The sequence below is a fragment of the Bos taurus genome, chromosome 11, assembly GCF_002263795.3.
Source record: "Bos taurus isolate L1 Dominette 01449 registration number 42190680 breed Hereford chromosome 11, ARS-UCD2.0, whole genome shotgun sequence".
In the NCBI taxonomy this organism is placed as follows: domain Eukaryota; kingdom Metazoa; phylum Chordata; class Mammalia; order Artiodactyla; family Bovidae; genus Bos; species Bos taurus.
In genome coordinates this window covers 74,932,931-74,950,026 of record NC_037338.1, presented here as the reverse complement: position 1 = coordinate 74,950,026, position 17,096 = coordinate 74,932,931, and the positions used below count along the sequence as shown (strand labels likewise).

The 17,096-nt window shown below is 44.2% G+C and overlaps 2 protein-coding genes across 10 annotated transcripts in view; both read left to right on the top strand.

Annotated features, from left to right (window-relative positions):
* Positions 1–2,463, top strand: part of FAM228B (family with sequence similarity 228 member B) — a 42,431-nt gene extending 39,968 nt beyond the window's left edge. For 5 of the 9 annotated variants that reach the window (XM_059890989.1, XM_059890984.1, XM_059890983.1 and 2 more), the window contains one exon: positions 1–588. This exon is cut by the window's left edge and continues 437 nt beyond it. Coding sequence is in view for 4 of the 9 variants with exons in the window: in XM_059890985.1 (XP_059746968.1) it covers positions 600–627 (28 nt within the window). In the remaining 5 variants the exon portion in view is untranslated. 9 annotated transcript variants of the gene reach the window in all.
* An 806-nt stretch (positions 2,464–3,269) lies between these two features.
* Positions 3,270–15,344, top strand: FAM228A (family with sequence similarity 228 member A). Its single transcript, NM_001077061.2, has 8 exons — positions 3,270–3,626; positions 5,887–5,955; positions 6,884–7,075; positions 9,435–9,515; positions 11,050–11,137; positions 11,256–11,412; positions 14,304–14,448; positions 15,143–15,344. The coding sequence occupies exons 1-8, from the start codon at positions 3,549–3,551 to the stop codon at positions 15,287–15,289; spliced, it is 957 nt and encodes a 318-aa protein (NP_001070529.1). The 5' UTR covers positions 3,270–3,548; the 3' UTR covers positions 15,290–15,344.
* The last annotated feature ends 1,752 nt before the right edge of the window (positions 15,345–17,096 follow it).

The window sequence follows — 17,096 nt, the reverse complement described above, 5'->3', positions numbered from 1 at the left end:
ATCTCAATCATCTCTCTGCTATTTATCAGATACCACACTCAAGCCATGTCTCAAATTTTGTTCCTCTTAATTTAGCCAAGAAAGGCAAAATTTTTCAAAAGGACCATATACTAAAAGTAGTAAGGTTTGAAAAGTAAAAGTCCCCAAATGTAAAATGTATGGAAATATAGATGTTCACCTCTCGTCTAAGGTGACTATGGTTAGAATTGGTGCCGTTTGACTCTTGTAGCCTGGCCTACTGCTTCTAGGCCTAGGTGCTACTGCCCTTCAGTTTTCTTCTCTACACCTTGTGTCCCGAGTCTCTGGAGCGTAGCTTCTTTTAGGAGTGGATTGGAGAAGTTGCAGCCCATTTCCTCATCTCCCAGTTAGAAATCAACATGGAAATGGTTTGCTAGTCTGAGTCTCCAGTCAATCTTTCTATCATTCTTCTTTTCTGTTTCCTCACTCCTACTCCTAAAGGATAAGGGAGCTCCTTTTTTTTCTTTTTTAACTCACTCATGATAAATGTATAAAAACTTAAATTTGTGGTTTCATTCCTTTTATTTGTCATGTTTTAATACCCTCTCATGTGTTTGCTTGCTTCCTCAAATTTTAACAAGCACCTATTCTGAACCATGCGGTATTTGACAGGCTGAAGACTAAAGGTAAAAAACAGATAAATCTCTGATCTCAAGGAGCTTACATTTTGATGAAAGATGGACAATAAATAAGCAAATATATGATATCACTGAGCTAGTAATAAGTGCAGTGAGGAAAATAAAACAGGAAGTTGCTGGAGAACTACCCAACACAACAGGTTTTAATGGACAGTGAGGAAAAATACAAGTTACTTTGTAATCATACCTTACACACCCTCCTTATGTATTGTAATAGTTTTGGGTATCTCGATACAATCAGCTCCAAACAAGATTATTCTTTACTTTTGCACTTCTGCCCCTCTTCCTGTCAGGTTTCTCTTAGTTCAGTGAATAGGGCCATAATCCAAGAAGGAGCCCCAGGATAAAAGTCTAGGAGTCATTTTTTATTTCTCGCTTTCCCTCAGTTCCCATGTCTTCTAGCTTATGTCTGTTAGTGTGTTCAGTTCTCAGTTCCTCAGTCCTGCCACTGGTTCAAGCCACTGTGGTCTTACCTGGCCTCTTGCACTAGCCTCCTGACTGGTCTTCCTTCTTCTGCTCTTGCCTCTGTATAATGAGTTCTCATGCAGCACCATAGTCTTTTAGAAATGTTTATTATACCAAAATTCTCCCCTACCCCAAACCAGGAATCCTAATGGCTTGCCTCACACTTTGGATTTTATCCTAACTCCTTAATGGGTCCTCTAACCCCTGTACAGCTGGGCACCTGCCTCTTCTCCACCCTTATCACCTGCCTTTTTTCCACACTCACTGTGTTCCTTTTCTTGTTTTGTGGCACACCTTATCAGGCTTTTGCTTCTGCCATTCTATCTGCCTGGAACACTCCTTCCCTGGATCTCTCCATGCCTCACTCACTCAGATCCCTGCACCAATATCATCTCTCTCAAGAACTCTACTTAAAATTCCTCCCTCATCCATTTCTCTACCCTCCCTATCCCCTTTACCTGTGGAGAGGTAGAATCCAGGACTCAACTGGAGGTCAGGACAATCTGTCATTGTAAGAGGAAGGAAGGACACAGAATGCATGGATATAGATGAAGACACCTTGGTGAATTTTGTGAATGAAGACTGTTTACTTCTGTTTACTTCATTTTCTCAATGAAATCGGAAGGTCATTCATGAACTGACAGTGAAGATGGAGGACAAAGATTTAGAGGTTTGAAAGGAGAAGGGACGAAAGGAACCTAGTATTTTATAAATCACAATAATCCTAGTGTAAATGAGCACTCCAGACATACTGACATCCGAAAGCAGGACCCTCAGATCATATCCCACATCAGTAAACTATCACACCTATAATAGGGTTGGCTCTGTACTGGAATCTCTGTATGTTTTTGAATCCAGATGGAGTGAGGAGAGGCTGAGTCAGGAGGCTTAGAGGGGACCCTGCCTCCAGGCCACTTAGCTCCAACAGGAGGACTAGGCTTCAGGGAGATCAGCGCAGCTAAGCAGAGGAATTCCTTCTGCTCTGGGAAGCCCCTCATCCCAATATCAGTCGCACTTAACTCTTCTCTTCTGTCACTTTCAAAAGGTTTTAGCAACCAAGGAGTACACACCCTGGTCCTTGACTGGTCAAAGAGGACACAAAAGAAGGCTGCTTCAAAGGAAGCCATCTGTTGCAGGAAGCGCTCAGATTGAGGACCAAGGAAAGCACTCAAGAAATGTTCTCTAAGAAAAGCATCTGCAGTGAACTTTGTCTTTGAGTCCAATTGTCTGTATGATAATTAAGAAATGACCGTACTATATATTGACAGTTATTGCAAATGTATTTCCCACAGGAGTTAAATGTTGCCTCAGAGATACAATAAAAATACTAACTGTTGCCTTACTTAGCACCCACCTCAATTCACTTGCTCTTTCCTTAAATTGTCAGGCACCCTGAAAATCCATACCCACATAGTCTCCCTATGTTTTCCCAACAGTCTTTAGAAAATTAAAAAACTCCTTTTGATTACCCACTAGCTGATTCTGGGTCTGCATGTCTGCCTCTGGCTCATGTTGAGTTTGACTCCTGCTCCCAGGAGCTCTGGAGAAGGAAATGGCGACCCACTCCAGTATTCTTGCCTGGAGAATCCCATGGACGGAGGAGCCTGGGGGGCTACAATCCAAAGGGTGGCAAAGAGTCGGACACGACTGAGCGACTTCACTCACTCACCCAGGAGCTCAGTAGGCGGGATCTGGAGCGCAGGAGAAGACAATTAGGTTTTCCTTGGGCAAAAGGGGCGCTGAAAACCTATCCTCGCGCTTCTACTTGTAGCCCTAGATCATACAGGTAAATGGTACATTCTCTTTAGTAAACTTTACATGACCTACATTTTTTGTTTAAAAAAAAAAGAAAGAAAACCTAGGGTGGACGGTTGAAAGGATTGGACGGTTGAAGGCCGGCTGGAGCGGAGGGGCTGGGGCGGCACGAGGCTGAGGATGTGGGGGGCCCGAGCTCCCCTCTTTGCTGACTTCCGGGTGGATAAGAGGCGTAGGCGGATTGAAGGAAGAGGGGTTGGGGTCTAAACAGGGGGCTTTAGCTTGTTTTTAGAAGGCGCTCCCTTTCCCCCTCCCAGAACGGTCAGTCCCCTGTGCCATTTCCGGATGGCCCTACGCTCGAGGTGGGGGGCAGGGAGCGGCCAGGCCCGCGACCACTCCAGCAGCCCCTCCGCGGCGTGGCCCAGGCGGACCCTGAGGCGTTGCCTGGCTGGGTCCGCAAGGCCGCAGGTCAGGGAGCCTAACTAGTCACCCACTTTGTGAAACAGGTTTAGGGGCGCTGGAGGATTTTTTTGTTTTACTTAACCGAGACTATGAAGTGTTTAACCGCTCTCTGAGCTCAAAGACCTACACTTTTTCAACTGGACTCGCCTATCTCCTCAATTTACTCTTTCTCCCCTCAGGGATTGTATTATATATATGGCTGCCACAAAAATGTCCAACTGTGGTAAACATTTTGGGCCTGAACAATTAGAAAAGTGGCCAGAACTCGAGTCAGTCACGTTGATGGAGGTAAAATTATATGGTATTTAGGGGCCCGTCTTTTGGTGATGGGGCATAAATCCCTTGAAATTAAGATCTATTGTGTCTTAATCACAGTTGTTTTCCCCAGAACTAGAACAGCGCCTGGCACAGACTTGGTGCTTAAGAAATTCATCCAGTGGGAAAGGCAGGGGGCGGGGGTCACATTTGGCCCAGGGTGGTCGTCCTGTTTCCCGTGGTCAGGAAGGGTGAGGACGGCCACAGGGCAGCAGTGGGTAATCACAGGGGTCCTGGAGCTGCCCTGCAGGAGAGCAGGGGAGGCCCGGCCTGCGCTTGCAGTTACTTCATGATACTTCAGGATCTGGTAAAGCAATGATTTTCTCATAAAGTTTCATTATCTTATAGAGAAGTTCTTGGATATTTCCCCTGTTTTTCCCCTTTTACTGTGGTGGCAGTAAGAGTGGTGAGATTGTGTGCGTGCGTGCATGCATGCGTGTACATGCACAGAAAAATACAGATTTCAAAAGTGCTGCTAGAAATCATTAACATCCTCCTTATATTTTCTTACAAAATCACCAAGAGGGAGCTGTTAAAACAAAAAGAATTTCCTTTAAAAAAAAAAGTTGGTTTGAAAATCTGCATATAACCAGTAGTATGTATAACATTTGCTAATAGTGTTAATAGGATGGCTAAAAAATTGATTTCCCAAGATGATTGTTAGTGTATGTTTCTACTTCAGATAAATAGATTGATTATTCTAAATTTGTATTGTTGTATTAGGGGAAAACATTTAATTGTTTTACATGATTTTTCAATTATCATGTTAAAATAAGTTTAAGAAGGGTTTATTTTAAAGCAAGAGTCTGTTCATATTATCAGGAGAGTTTTATTTTGGAGAGGACCCTAGTAGCTATCTGAATATCATTTTAGATTTCATGCAAAGCTGTTATATCTACAAGTAAAAATACAACTGTCCCTTTCAAGATTTCTGTTATTCACAGAGTTAGTATTTGAGTGTGGGATTTAGTTCATTCTGATGCACTCACTGTGACAGAACTGAAAGAAAAGCCAGAGATTGAATAACATAGTTTTAAGAATCTATCACTTTTCAGTAGATAATTCTTTTAGGTAACAGCACTTCTCTTGCAGATACTTAATTTTTATTGCTTTTCCATTTGTTCCTACTTACTTCTGTAAGAGTAAAGACTGGAAGATCAGTTCATAGTGATCCAAATGAAAAGCCCTAGAGTAAGGATTTAAGTGCATCAGCTTTACCCAAACTCATAATGGAAACAGCTAGTCCCTAAATGTAAAACCATCTTGGTTCTTAGCCAGGAGTTCCCAACTAACTGGCTCTGGTCCAGTCAAACTAAGTCAAACTTCTGCAGTTTTGACTTATAAGGAGGTTTTAACTTATAAAGAGACCTAGCAGAAGTCAGGGAACTTCAAGGGCTTTTAAAACATACCCACAGACTGCCTGTAAAGAGGCTTCATTTTATTGTTGTTCAGTCACTAAGTTGTGTCTTACTCTTTGTGACCCCTTGGACTGCAGCACACCAGGCTTCCCTGTCCTTCACTGTCTCCTGGAGTTTGCCCAAACTCATGTCCTTTGAGTTGGTGATGCCATCCAACTATCTCAACTTATGTCGCCCTCTTCTCCTGCTCTCAGTTTTTCCCAGCATCAAGGTCTTTCCCAGTGAGTTGGCTCTTCGCATCAGGTGGCCACAGTATTGGAGCTTCAGCTTCAGCATCAATCCTTCCAGTGAATATTCTGGGTTGATTTCCTTTAGGATTCACTGGTTTGATCTCCTTGCAGTCCAAGGGAATCTCAAGAGTCTTCTCCAGCACCACAATTCAAAAGCATCAATTCTTTGGCACTCAGCCTTCTGTATGGTCCAACTCTCAAATCCATACATGACTACTGGAAAAACCATAGCTTTGACTATACAGACCTTTGTCAGCAAAGTGGTATCTCTGCTTTTTAATACACTTTCTTGGTACTTTAAAAATCATGGTGTGATGTAAGAGATTTGTTTCAAAATAATCTAGTAGCGGGCAAGGGAGTGAGTAGGGATTTAGATGAAATAAGATTGACTGAATTGATCATTCTTGGACCTGGGTGATGGCTTCATGGAGAATTGTGTTTGAACATTTCCATAATAAGTTACAAAATATGTTTTGAGGTACAGATGTTAGATTCACACTTAAATTATTGGTAAAATACATTGAGTTTTGTCACAGGCTTGTTTATTCAGGATCTACATCTTAATATTTAATTCTATAATTTTAGGCATTAGCCAGAGAAGACATTGATGAAGCTGTATATGCAATATTATTTAGAGAAAATTGTATTGCAAAGGTAAGAATTGGCTACAGAGTGGATTCTAAGTGTGTTCTAGATAAGCAAGAGTGATATAGAGCAGTGTGGCCAAGAGGATGTTACCATGTCAGAGAGAGTCATTTTTTCTGGGAGAATGAGCCTCCCTTGAATCACCCATTGATACTACATAGATCTGAGCTGGTGCTTTCTCCTTGCAGGATCACTAAGAGGTCAGGTTTCCCAGATTTATCCTTAAGGGATCTGAGAGATTATTCTAACTACTCCCCTGGTACTGAATAGAAATTTTTGCCTAGAACTTACCTCACTCTCTTATGTTCCCACATCACAGTGGGGAGCTATAAAGCCACGAGAAATGAATTAGTATTTAAGGGTAATGACGAATCAGTACTGATCATCACTATGGAATTAACAAATTTAAGGAGGTTTTCATCTCAGTGAGAGGTATACAATACCTGAACGTTTGTACTGTGACATAGTGTATAAAGGAGGTTCACATATATATTCTCATATGAGCCTCAAAAGACGAAGGTGGGTTTACCCTCAGAGAGAAAGAGAGGTGTTGAATCAAGTCTGGTGCTCTTATTCCTCTACCACTTTTATCACAGACTTTACTGATGATAAAGGCTGGAGATGAGGAATGGTGACCAGGGAATGCTTTGAATCCTGAAAAGCACAGTTTCCTGAGTTAGGAAGGGTTTGGATGTGGTTTGGTCTGGAGGCACTGTTGTGGTGTAAACTGTCCATGGGTTCTGCATGCTCTATGCTCTCAGGTTCTCTTTCTGAACTTTAGTCTGTTCTTTGATTATCTTATTCTGTGACTTTGCAGCCTGAATGTGCTGAGAGTTTAGGAGTGAGAACAAGTATCCCCCCCAACTTATTCAGATTAAAATAAATGTAAAACCTCTTAGTAACTTGTTTTCTTTCCTTGTTTGTATCACTTCATTAGAGACTGGATACGTATTTTCAGCATCTGGATGCCTTTAAGGAAAGAAAAAAAGAGCTGTTGCATAAAAAATGGACTGAAAATGTCGCAAAGCCTCTTCAGCAAAGAATTATGGAAAAAGTAATTTCATATAAAGCGTTGGAGAAAACAAAACAAGAGAATTTTGAATATTTTTTAAAGCACACAAATAAAACGGTACTGAGAGACTTTTTTAGTGAAATATTATTTGAAAATTTGGGCTGATATTTTCATTGATTATGCAGATTCTCAAATTTGTTTTTGTATCTAAGATGAATTCATGGAACTGTAAAACAGCCTACTGCATTTTTAAATCCAAAGTTTAAGGTAGAGGGAACAGAAGTGTTTATTTGGAACTAGATTTATCAGGCATGCTTTTTGGTGATTGTTAATAATGTAACGGGCTTAAGCCGTAAGAACATTTATTGGTTACTCAATAAGAAACAGAGGGGTTTGTGGTCTCATGGTGCGTTCTGGAAGTCTAAGAATGTCATTAATAACCCAGTTTTGTTTTGTTTTTTTCCTGTTCTGATATCCTGAGTATTTTCAGTCTATGCCCATCATCCTCACATTTGTAAGCACATTTGGTTTCTTATAGCTCTGGGTATTAGGCAGGAAGAAAGGGTGAGAAATGATGTCTGAGGGCCCATTTCTTATATCTCATCCTTTGATCAGGAAGCAAAAAGTCTTCAGAAGCTCCTAGCAGATTTCCCCTTAGGGGTCATTGTCCATAAACCAGGTCACATCAGAAGTCCTAGTTAAAAGCAGAGCTGGGCAGGTGTGTGTGGCTTTCCAGTCTCTTCAGTACGTTGTGGGTGAAGGAGAGGGGACTTCTCCACAGCTATTGAGTTAGCAACCATTAGGTGAAGGGACCTCCAGTTTCTATCCTCTGTTTCTCAGTTTTATTAAATGAGAACAAATTTTGGCTTCTTCTATGGAAGATTTTTCTCTCTTTAACTTTGAAATCAGGACTCTCTTTTGAAATTGAGGCCCACCTAAATTTCCACATATTCAGCAGAGATCTAGAGTAATGTGACTGGAATACTATAGATGTAAGTATATTTAATGAGCAAAATTTCTGGATGTGTACACTAAATACATCTTCCTAAGCACCCTAATGGAGAAGGCAATGGCACCCCACTCCAGTACTCTTGCCTGGAAAATCTCATGGACGGAGGAGCCTGGTAGGCTACAGTCCATGGGGTCACTAAGAGTCGGACACAACTAAGCGACTTCACTTTCACTTTTCACTTTCATGCATTGGAGAAGGAAATGGCAACCCACTCCAGTGTTATTGCCTGGAGAATACCAGGGACAGGGGAGCCTGGTGGGCTGCCGTCTATGGGGTCGCGCAGAGTCGGACAAGACTGAAGCAACTTAGCAGCAGCAGCAGCAAGCACCCTAAGAGGCAGAGCTCAAGGGTAAATCCAGGTCACTTTGAAACAAAGTGCAAAGTCTTACAAGTATGTGCAAAAATGTGATTGCACAAGCATACAATGAGAAAGCCATGCCTTAGAAAAACCATGTGTTGAAGTCAAGTGATTTAAAATGACAGTAAATTCAATGTGAGTCAGCCATGTGAGCTGGCTTCCAAGAAATCATCCAAGCTTTTAGGCAGTATTGAGAGGCAGTGCTCTGAGTGGGAAATGTTGGGTCCAGCCTGTCCACCCACGGACAGTCACCAGTTACAGAACCCTTAGAAAAGGGTACAGGCTTGACAACACTTCACAGGAGGAAAAGTGGAAAAAAATACATAGCGAGTTTAGCCTAGGGAAGAGATGACATGAGGGGAAATGAAATCTTTTAAGTATGTATTGTAAAAGGCTGACGCGGATGAAGACTAGATGTATTTTGTGTTGCTTCATGGGGAGAACTGGCAGTGACAAGGCAGACTTCAGCTCTGTTCTAAGGACAAGCTTCCTAGTGGTTAGAATGACCAAGAGAGTATCTGCCTAATGGAGCAGAGCTGTGCTGTGCTTAGTTGCTCAGTTGTGTCTGACTCTTTGCGACCCTGTGGACTGTAGCCCACCAGGCCCTTCTGTCCATGGGGATTCTCCAGGCATGAATACTGGAGTGGGTTGCCATGCCCTCTCCAAGGGATCTTTCCAACCCAGAGATCAAACCCAGGGTCTCCTGCATTGCAGGCGGATTCTTGACCATCTAAACCACCAGGGAAGCCCAAGAGTACTGGAGTGGGTAGTCTGTTCCTTCTCCAGGGGATCTTCCTGTAATCGAACCAGGATGTCCTGCATTGTAGGTGGATTCTTTACCAGCTGAGCTACCAGGGAAGCCCTCATGAAGCAGAGAAGTTCCTCAAATAAGGCTAGTGAGTGACTTGAGACTAAAGCTGGATGATTACTTCTTCCAGAAGGTAGTGGACTCTCAGTGCAGTCCAGATTACTTCTAAGGTTTCTCTGAACCCTTTGAATCTATGATTTTATATAAAAAATGGAATAAAGTATTTGGCTTTTTTGAATCTTGCAAAAACACACTTGTTTGTAGTGCTTTGCTCTTAAGTGTACTTTTTTGTTTAAAGGAAATTATATTTGGAGACTTTTATGATCCTGAAGTATACAATCCTTTTTATATGACAAAAAAGGACCCAAATTATGGAAAGGTAAGTACATTACCTATTATTATCTATTTATTCTTAGAAGCTCTGGGGTTGGGGAAAACCTGGTTGTTTTAGAAGTCTTATAGTTATTCTGCATTCACTTAAAACAAAATCCACAAAAGCATTTCCCCTGAGTTTTAGATTAAGAAACCAAAGTAATTTTGATCACTTGGGAATGAACATTGTGGAAAAGGCACATATGTGTGTGTGATAATTCATTTGTTCATTCAGTCCTCTATCCACTCACATTCAGCAACTGGAAGCCCAGGAGGTCAGGGAAGGTAAGTGGACAGTGAATGTGACAGGAGTGTCACAGAACCAGCGCAGGGAGAGCTCCTTCATGGAAGAGGTGGATGGAGGGACGCAGGAAAGGCTGTCCAGGAGCCAGTAGTTGAGCTTGTAATGCATCTTCACCTTTTACACTGACAGTATAGGTATTACCATTTTGAGATGTAGGTTTCACGTGTTTTACTCTTGCATAGCAGAAGTGGCCACCTGATCTCTGAAGAGGAAAGTGGTTTATTTTTTCTTTTCCCCGAAAACTAAGGCCGGTCATGGTTGTGAAGATAGGAAGGTCTTTTTGGCTCTGGGGGACTCACTGAGTATTCTGTTGGGGAGTCACTATGCTGTTTCCTCATTCAGTGGCTGTTGTCCTTGCAAATAGCATTGGGTCAAGATCAAGTGTGTGGGGAAGTAAAAAGGGGGAATAGTTCTTCTGTCTAAAGCTTATACTCAGGATGCGGAGGGAGGGAGAAAACCACCTTCCTCCACGGCCTCTGTAGCTGGCCCTGGACCTCAGCATGTACTGTTCTCCTGCCCTGAGGTTCTCACAGGCCCTTAGAGACCAGTGGTCAGCCCTCAAGGAGTGCCCTTCCTCCCAAGCTGGCTTAGAGCTCTGCCTTGTGCTCCCAGGGCTTCCTTGGTGATTCAGATGGTAAAGCGTCTGCCTGCAATGTGGGAGACCTGGGTTCAATCCCTGGGTTGGGAAGATACCCTGGAGAAGGAAATGGCAACCCACTCCTGTACTCTTGCCTGGAAAATCCCATGGACGGAAGAGCCTCATAGGCTATAGTCCATGGGGTCACAAAGAGTCGGACATGACTGAGTGACTTTCTTTCTTTCTTTCTTTTTGTGCTCCTAAAGCAGCTAAGCTGATGCCTCTCACGACGAGGTAGTTGTCATCCTTGACTTGTCTGTTCTAGACTGAGAGATTCCTGAATACAGGACCCCGCTGGGAGGCAGCCACCCCTGCAGTTGCATCAGCAGATACTTGTTGACTGATGCATTGATACTGTAGAACTCTTAACGGGAGTATGTGTCTTCTCTTTGGGTAGCCCTTGCTCCATTCAGCCACTTAAGGCTCAGTGAAATATTCTTGGGTGAGGCGGGTGGCATTTATGCTTCCCTTGCTCTGTATGACATTACTCCTGGGTCCTTGTTCTCAGCTGCTTTAGCGTATAGTAAGGCCACACTCGAATGCTTCAGACAGATTTAAAACAAATTGTACTTGGGTCCTCAGAGAGTCATTTTCTTGCAGGTTGCGGTCCCACCATTCTGTGATCCTCTGTTTATAAGACAGCAAGAGATAGATGAAGAGCAGAGAGCTGTTTTTCAGTACACGACAGGTACTTTGTGATCACGGGGCTTCACCTTTAGAGACTTCAGTTCTCTAGTGATCTCCTACCGCAAGGGTGACTGGAGCTGACCTTAAAGGTGTTGATTTAGATTTTTATCTTCCTGTAGGAAAACGATGTACCTTAAAAGAATTTAAAGAGCTAGAGAAGGCCAGGCAGTATGCCAGACTGCCCCAGTTCACGTTCAGTCTCCACAGCATGGTTTCAAAGGACAGGCCCAAAGCCTTTGCGAGGCCTGTGGGAAGCAAAACACACAGCAAATGCAGGTAAAGGTCTTTTTGCTGTGGCCAGAGTTTGGCCTGGTTATGTTATACAGCTGGAGTCACACAGCATGTAGCCTTTTCAAGACTTTACTTTCATTTTTGAAGGCTGTTCTCACAGGATTAAGAATGTTAGGTTGGCAGATATTTTCTTTCAACATATATCCCTGTCTTTTGCTCTTAAAATTGCCCATCCTGCTGTTGTTCTTCTGGAGACAGTTATCTTTTTATCTGGATGCTTTTAACATTTTCTTGTTGTCTTTGATTTTCAGTAGTTTTCTATGATGTCCCTAGGTGTGGATTTTTTTTTTTTTTTTTGAATCTAATTGGCATTTATGCATCTTTTTGTATCTGTAAAGTGATGTCTTCAGTCAGTTCAGGGAGGTTTTCATTCATTTTCTCTTTGTTACCTCTGCCATATACTGTTTTCTTTCTGAATTCCAGTTAACCGTATTTTAGATTTTCTCACTGTAACTTCCCTCTTACCCTTTCTTGTGTCATTTCCAAGTTGCTCCAAATTTAATTCTAGGTATTTTTACTCTTTATCTCTTCGGTTGTATCTAACCATCTGTTGTTAAATCCATCCACTGAGTTTTTATTTTCAATTGTTTTATTTTTATAGTTCAAGCATCTTACTTTGTTCCTTTTCAGAGAAGTTGTGAGGAAGGCTGCGGAGATCCTCAGGGCCTGGAGGATCTCCGCCCCTGATGGGGAAACCTAGTTCCAGTGCCCTGGTTTGACTTTCCCCCATCCCCAGGGAGGGGGTTTGTTCAGAACAGGGTTAACTACCCACTTTCCAGGACAGCACCAGGCCTGGGAGAGAAAATCTGCCAAAGATATGCTGGGAGGATGGAGAAATCAGTCCCTGCTACCTGATGTTGACCAAAGCTCCCAGGGGAGAAGGTAGCCCGAGACCGACAGCTCCCTCTGAAGGACTGTTTCCTCTGGAAGAACTGCTCCACTGCTGGCCAGTGACTTTAAAACAGGAATTTTGTGGGGCTTCAAGGGGCTGAATTTTTTTTATTTTCTCTTAAGTTGTTGCAGTAGGAGCATTGGCCTTTGCAAATTTTCTACAGCAAAAGAAAAAAAAAAAGCATTCCTGTCATGTCTGTCATGTTCTCTTGGTGTTTCCTTTTTATCCCCCATCCTGAGTTTTGCTGGAATGAACAACACTACTTTGTTTCTGCTTTCCTGTGATTTGAAAGTTTTGTGTTCTATTTTTGGTTTCGTGGTTTTTTGTTTTTTTTTTTACAAATTTTAACAAATATTTTTATTTAAACATCAATAATTATATAACTCCTCATCCCCTAGCAAGGCAAAGCCTTTATATTGCGTTATTTCCTCATCTCCCCTCTCTGGCTCCTCAGCCTTTATAGACGGTCACATTTCTTTAGTTGATATTCTGCCTTTGAGTCTGTCTCTTCTGATGGACCCTCCACCTCACAGCCAGAGGAATCTCTTCAAAGTGATCAACCTCCCGAACTAAAAACCCTTTAGTAGATTCCCATAACCATTACAATAACGTCCAGCCCAACTAGCACATAAGGTGCTCTCTGGGCCGTGCTACCTTTTCTGGCTTTGTCTAAAAAAATCCCCTCTCTCTAAAGAAAAGAAATATGACAAAGCACAGAAATATGTGGATCAAGTCAGCACTTGGGGGATTATCGCTTGGCTGTTCCTCTGCTCCCCTTCCTGCCTCCTCTCTCTGCAGCAAGCTCCCTGAGGGCAGGGGTTGCTAATGTATCTTGGTGTTCCCAGCCCTTAGCTGGAAGATAGCAGATGAGGAGTCAGTACTTGTGGGATGAATGAATGGAGGAGTGGAGGTGAAGGTGATTTCCATAGAGAGGCCTTGGCTTCCCGGGCAGGGATGGAGACAGCCCTGGGAAACCTTCCGAGAGGATGCACCTGTGGGTGCCTCAAATTGCTGTTCAATAAAGTAATAAAAGGACTTAAGAGTGAGGTAACTTTGTTAGAGACAGTTTGATCAAAAAAAGTGGAGTCCTTCTCAATTTGAAAAAAAGGGAAGGGGGCCTGGGTATGTTAGAAAGCACCCATCTCTCATGGAAGCCACAGTCAGTGTCTCCATCTGTTCAGGCTGCGGTAACAGGAGCTGACACTGGGTGGCTTATAAATGACAGAAATATATTTCTCTTGGTGGAGGCAGGGAAATTCAAGATCAAGGTGCTGGCAGATTCAGAGTCTGGTGAGGACTGGCTTCCTGATTCAGACACTGAGTCTTCTCACTGGTGGAAAGGGTGACGGCACTCTCAGGCCTGTTTCACAAGGTCATTAATCCCAATCAGGAGGGCTCTGCTCTCATGACCTAATCACCTCCCAAAGGCCCCACCTCCTAATACCATCACTTTGCTGGTGGGGTTTCAACATATGAATTGTGAGGGGACACAGTCAGACCTTGGCAGTCAGAAAGATAGCCAGGCTGCTTAAGGTACCACAAGGTCACTCCTTGCCTCTCTGGGACTTGATGGATGATGGATGTGGGGCATCTATCATAGCTTCTCTTTGTGAACCTGCTTCGTTTCTCTTTCTCTGCTTTTTTGTGCATGTCCTGGAAAATGGATGCCCTGGTTCTGCCTTTCTGGTTTGAGCCCTCTGAGGCTGCCTGAAGGTCCTCTGTCCCAATTACAACTCTAGGGACTGAGGCTCTGGGTCGCAGGCCTCAGCTACAGCCGTAGAAGGTCACATGACTCACCGCCTAAGGATGGAGCCTGCGGGGGTGTGGGTGGGGGCAGACTGATCGACAGCCACCAAGTGATGTTTTCTCAGTCTCTCATTTTCATGAAGTGAGTGCTGAGTTCACTAAATTTTCAGGCAATTATTGAATGGTACAATTCTATTTATACTGAGTTGAAATCATTTTCTTCTACTATTCTTTATAGTCCTGAAAAGCTTGTCTGTGCAGAAGAGAAATTTCCACCTTATAAGGTGAAAATGACTAGTGACGTAAATCAAACTGTTTTTGAAAGGCGGTTTTATTCCTCGAAGATCAGCCAGGAGAGTAAAAGGCATGAGAAGAAGGGCCTGGTGAGCAGAGATTGCGGGGGTGATGCAGGGCGGGGATGGTACAGCTGTGTAACACCCACCAGAGAGCACTGACAGACCCCTCCATCTCAGACTCCAAGGGCAGAGCAGGCAGTGGCCAAAGAAGGGGCTGAAAAAGAGGCGGCAGAGGAAGTGGTGGGGTCTCCTCGAGCTCAGTTCTGTTGCAGAGACGGGCTTCCTTCCACAAGACAGCCTTGGGCGAAGACACTCAGAAAAGAGGCAGGTTGTGGGGCCCTGGACCCCACTGTCGGGGGACAGGTTGTGCCCTTCATAAGGGGAGAGACCACCTGCTCAGAGAGGATCCTCCCGCTAAGGCTTCCTCAGCTCTTTTTTCCTGAGTTTTTGCTCTCCCATTTTCCTACCATTTACTACTTATTACATCCAAACTAGACCAGATTTTTTTTCTCCATAGTTTAGTCACAGTAGGTGGGAATCTTTTGAAATGAAATTTATACTTAAAAAATTAGGGGAAAATGATAGATAAGATATATAAAAAGCATAGACAGGTAGGGGAGTTTCATGTGCAGATTTCCTGCCCAGAGCTCACAGCCCTAGGGCACAGCTGACAGCTCAGCCTATCCCCCAGAAACTGCCTGGAAGATGTCAGCTGGGATGGGCCGGGAAGTTCCTTCCTGTCCTTCCCCACCCCTCACCCAACTCTTCTCTTCTCCCACAGGCTTTAGGAACCGGACAGCACAGACCCCGCTCCTGGGCGGCAGGAGAAGGCCAGCAGAGGCGCAGGTCACAGCCCGTGGACAGAAGAGTGATGACCGCAGAGGTCCTGGGGCAGCACCTGGCCGCCCTGCAGCTGGGAGACAGGTGAGGCGGAGCCGCGCCCGGACCATTTGTAATAAATGGTTTCCAGTATCTGTACAGCAGTTAAAATGTTGTCAACATTTTTTCTCTCCAGAAGTGGAATATTGCAAGGAATATCCAACTAATAACAGTTACAGTTTATCAAGCTCTGGTTGTGAATCAGGAACTGTGTACTTTGCATGCATTTAAAAGTTTTCCCAGCAAGGTAGTACCGGTTACGTGAAGTTCAGAGGTTCAGTAACTCGCTCAAGGTCAGCTGCAGTTTAAAGGTGGCAGTGTTCTCTAGCCCAAGTCTAGTCCCTCAGGTGCCAAGGCACACACTCATTCCCCAGGGCACACGCTCTCCTTGCAGCCACTCAGACTGTGTGATGTCAGTCAGGCTGCTCAGAACCTGGGTCCCCTTTCAGAAGGCGCGGCTATCCCGCTTGTCTGCAGGGTACCGTTATCCCGAAAAAGCACAGGAGGGGCTTGCTGGGCACTCCTCCAGTGTGTGCCCAGTCCTCTCCCGGAAGTGTAGGTAATCTCAGGGTGCACCCTCCCTTCCTCGCCTTTCAGAAAATCAGGGTCCTTTTTATCAGGCGAGAATGTGATTTCTTAAGGAGCAGAGCTGTGTTTCTTGGTCAACAGGGGCGAATGGAGTTGCTGGAAGTACTGACATTAACTGCTCTTCTGTAATGTCATAGTCGTCTGACTCACCTCCTGCAGGCTCCTGTGTCCTAAATCTGACAAGAACATGGCACCAGCTGCAGTTCATCACAGTGATAAAGTCCCATAGTCCCAGCTATAGAATTATCCTGTAGCTGTGGTCACAGCTTTTACACCTGCCTGACCCATCAGTGGCAGCCTTAAGATTTGAAAGTCGGCTGGATATCAACCCACACCTGCCTTCTGATCCAACACAGCTCGACTCCCAGAACCCTGTAAAGATCAGCAGTTTGCTCTGCTGTGTGGCTGAGCCTGGCCAGCCCAGCTTTCCCTGCAGTAAGCAACATACTCAGTTGTCTGGGTTCAGGTACTGAGTGTCTCTTCCTTTGACACTGGGGCATATTTCTTTTAGCCAGTCAGTGCCCAGGGTCAATACTGGAATGATGGGTTTTCTTTCAGTTGAATATTCTGAATTATGTTGTCCAGTTTTTCTTTGTCCGTGATCATGTTTAGGCAGAAAACAGAGGGTGTGATGGACGCACATCTGAATCCTTTCTTTCTTCCAGCTTCCAGAGAAGACCTGTTCCTTGAGAAATCAGGCAGGGCTCCTGCAGCCCCGCATGACTCCTTCCAAAAGGCAGCTCTTTTCCCGGCTGTAGTCAGTAACCCAGGGATTTAATGTATAAGGCCTTCTTTGTTATCAATGTTCAGGACAGATTTTATGCTTCAGAATCCAGAAGCCAAGTAAATGGCTGTGGATGTGGCTCCAACAGGACGGGGAGCAGGGGGAGAGAATGGTGCTTTGGAGCTGGACAGGCCGAGGGGCCTGCTGATGATCCTTAATACTTGTGCGTTCCCTTCACGGCTGAGTTCCCCCTGAGGTTTCTACTCAGCAAGGCAAGCAGAGGAGATTAAAAGGGGACCATGTAGCTCCCAGAGACTCAGCCGTCAAAGAAACCAAACCCTAGAAACAGTAGGTATGTTGACCAGAGTCACATAGCAAGTCAGTGGCACTCAAGATGAGGCTCTGGGGCTCCTGCCCGCTCCCTCTGCACATTCTGTCCTGGGTGTGTCTAACTGTTGCAGAAAGGAAATTTGGTTTCGTTACAAGCAGTCCCTGAAATCACCTTTTAAAAAGGCCTTTCACATAGACAGTAAATCAGTCAGGC

Bases quoted from the DNA above. Each gene is read 5' to 3' on its own strand.
- FAM228A (NM_001077061.2), top strand. From the start codon at position 3,549: ATGTCCAACTGTGGTAAACATTTTGGGCCTGAACAATTAGAAAAGTGG. The intron at 9,516-11,049 runs GTAAGTACATTA...ATTTTCTTGCAG, and splicing joins AGGACCCAAATTATGGAAAG to GTTGCGGTCCCACCATTCTG. The intron at 14,449-15,142 runs GTGAGCAGAGAT...CTTCTCCCACAG, and splicing joins GGCATGAGAAGAAGGGCCTG to GCTTTAGGAACCGGACAGCA.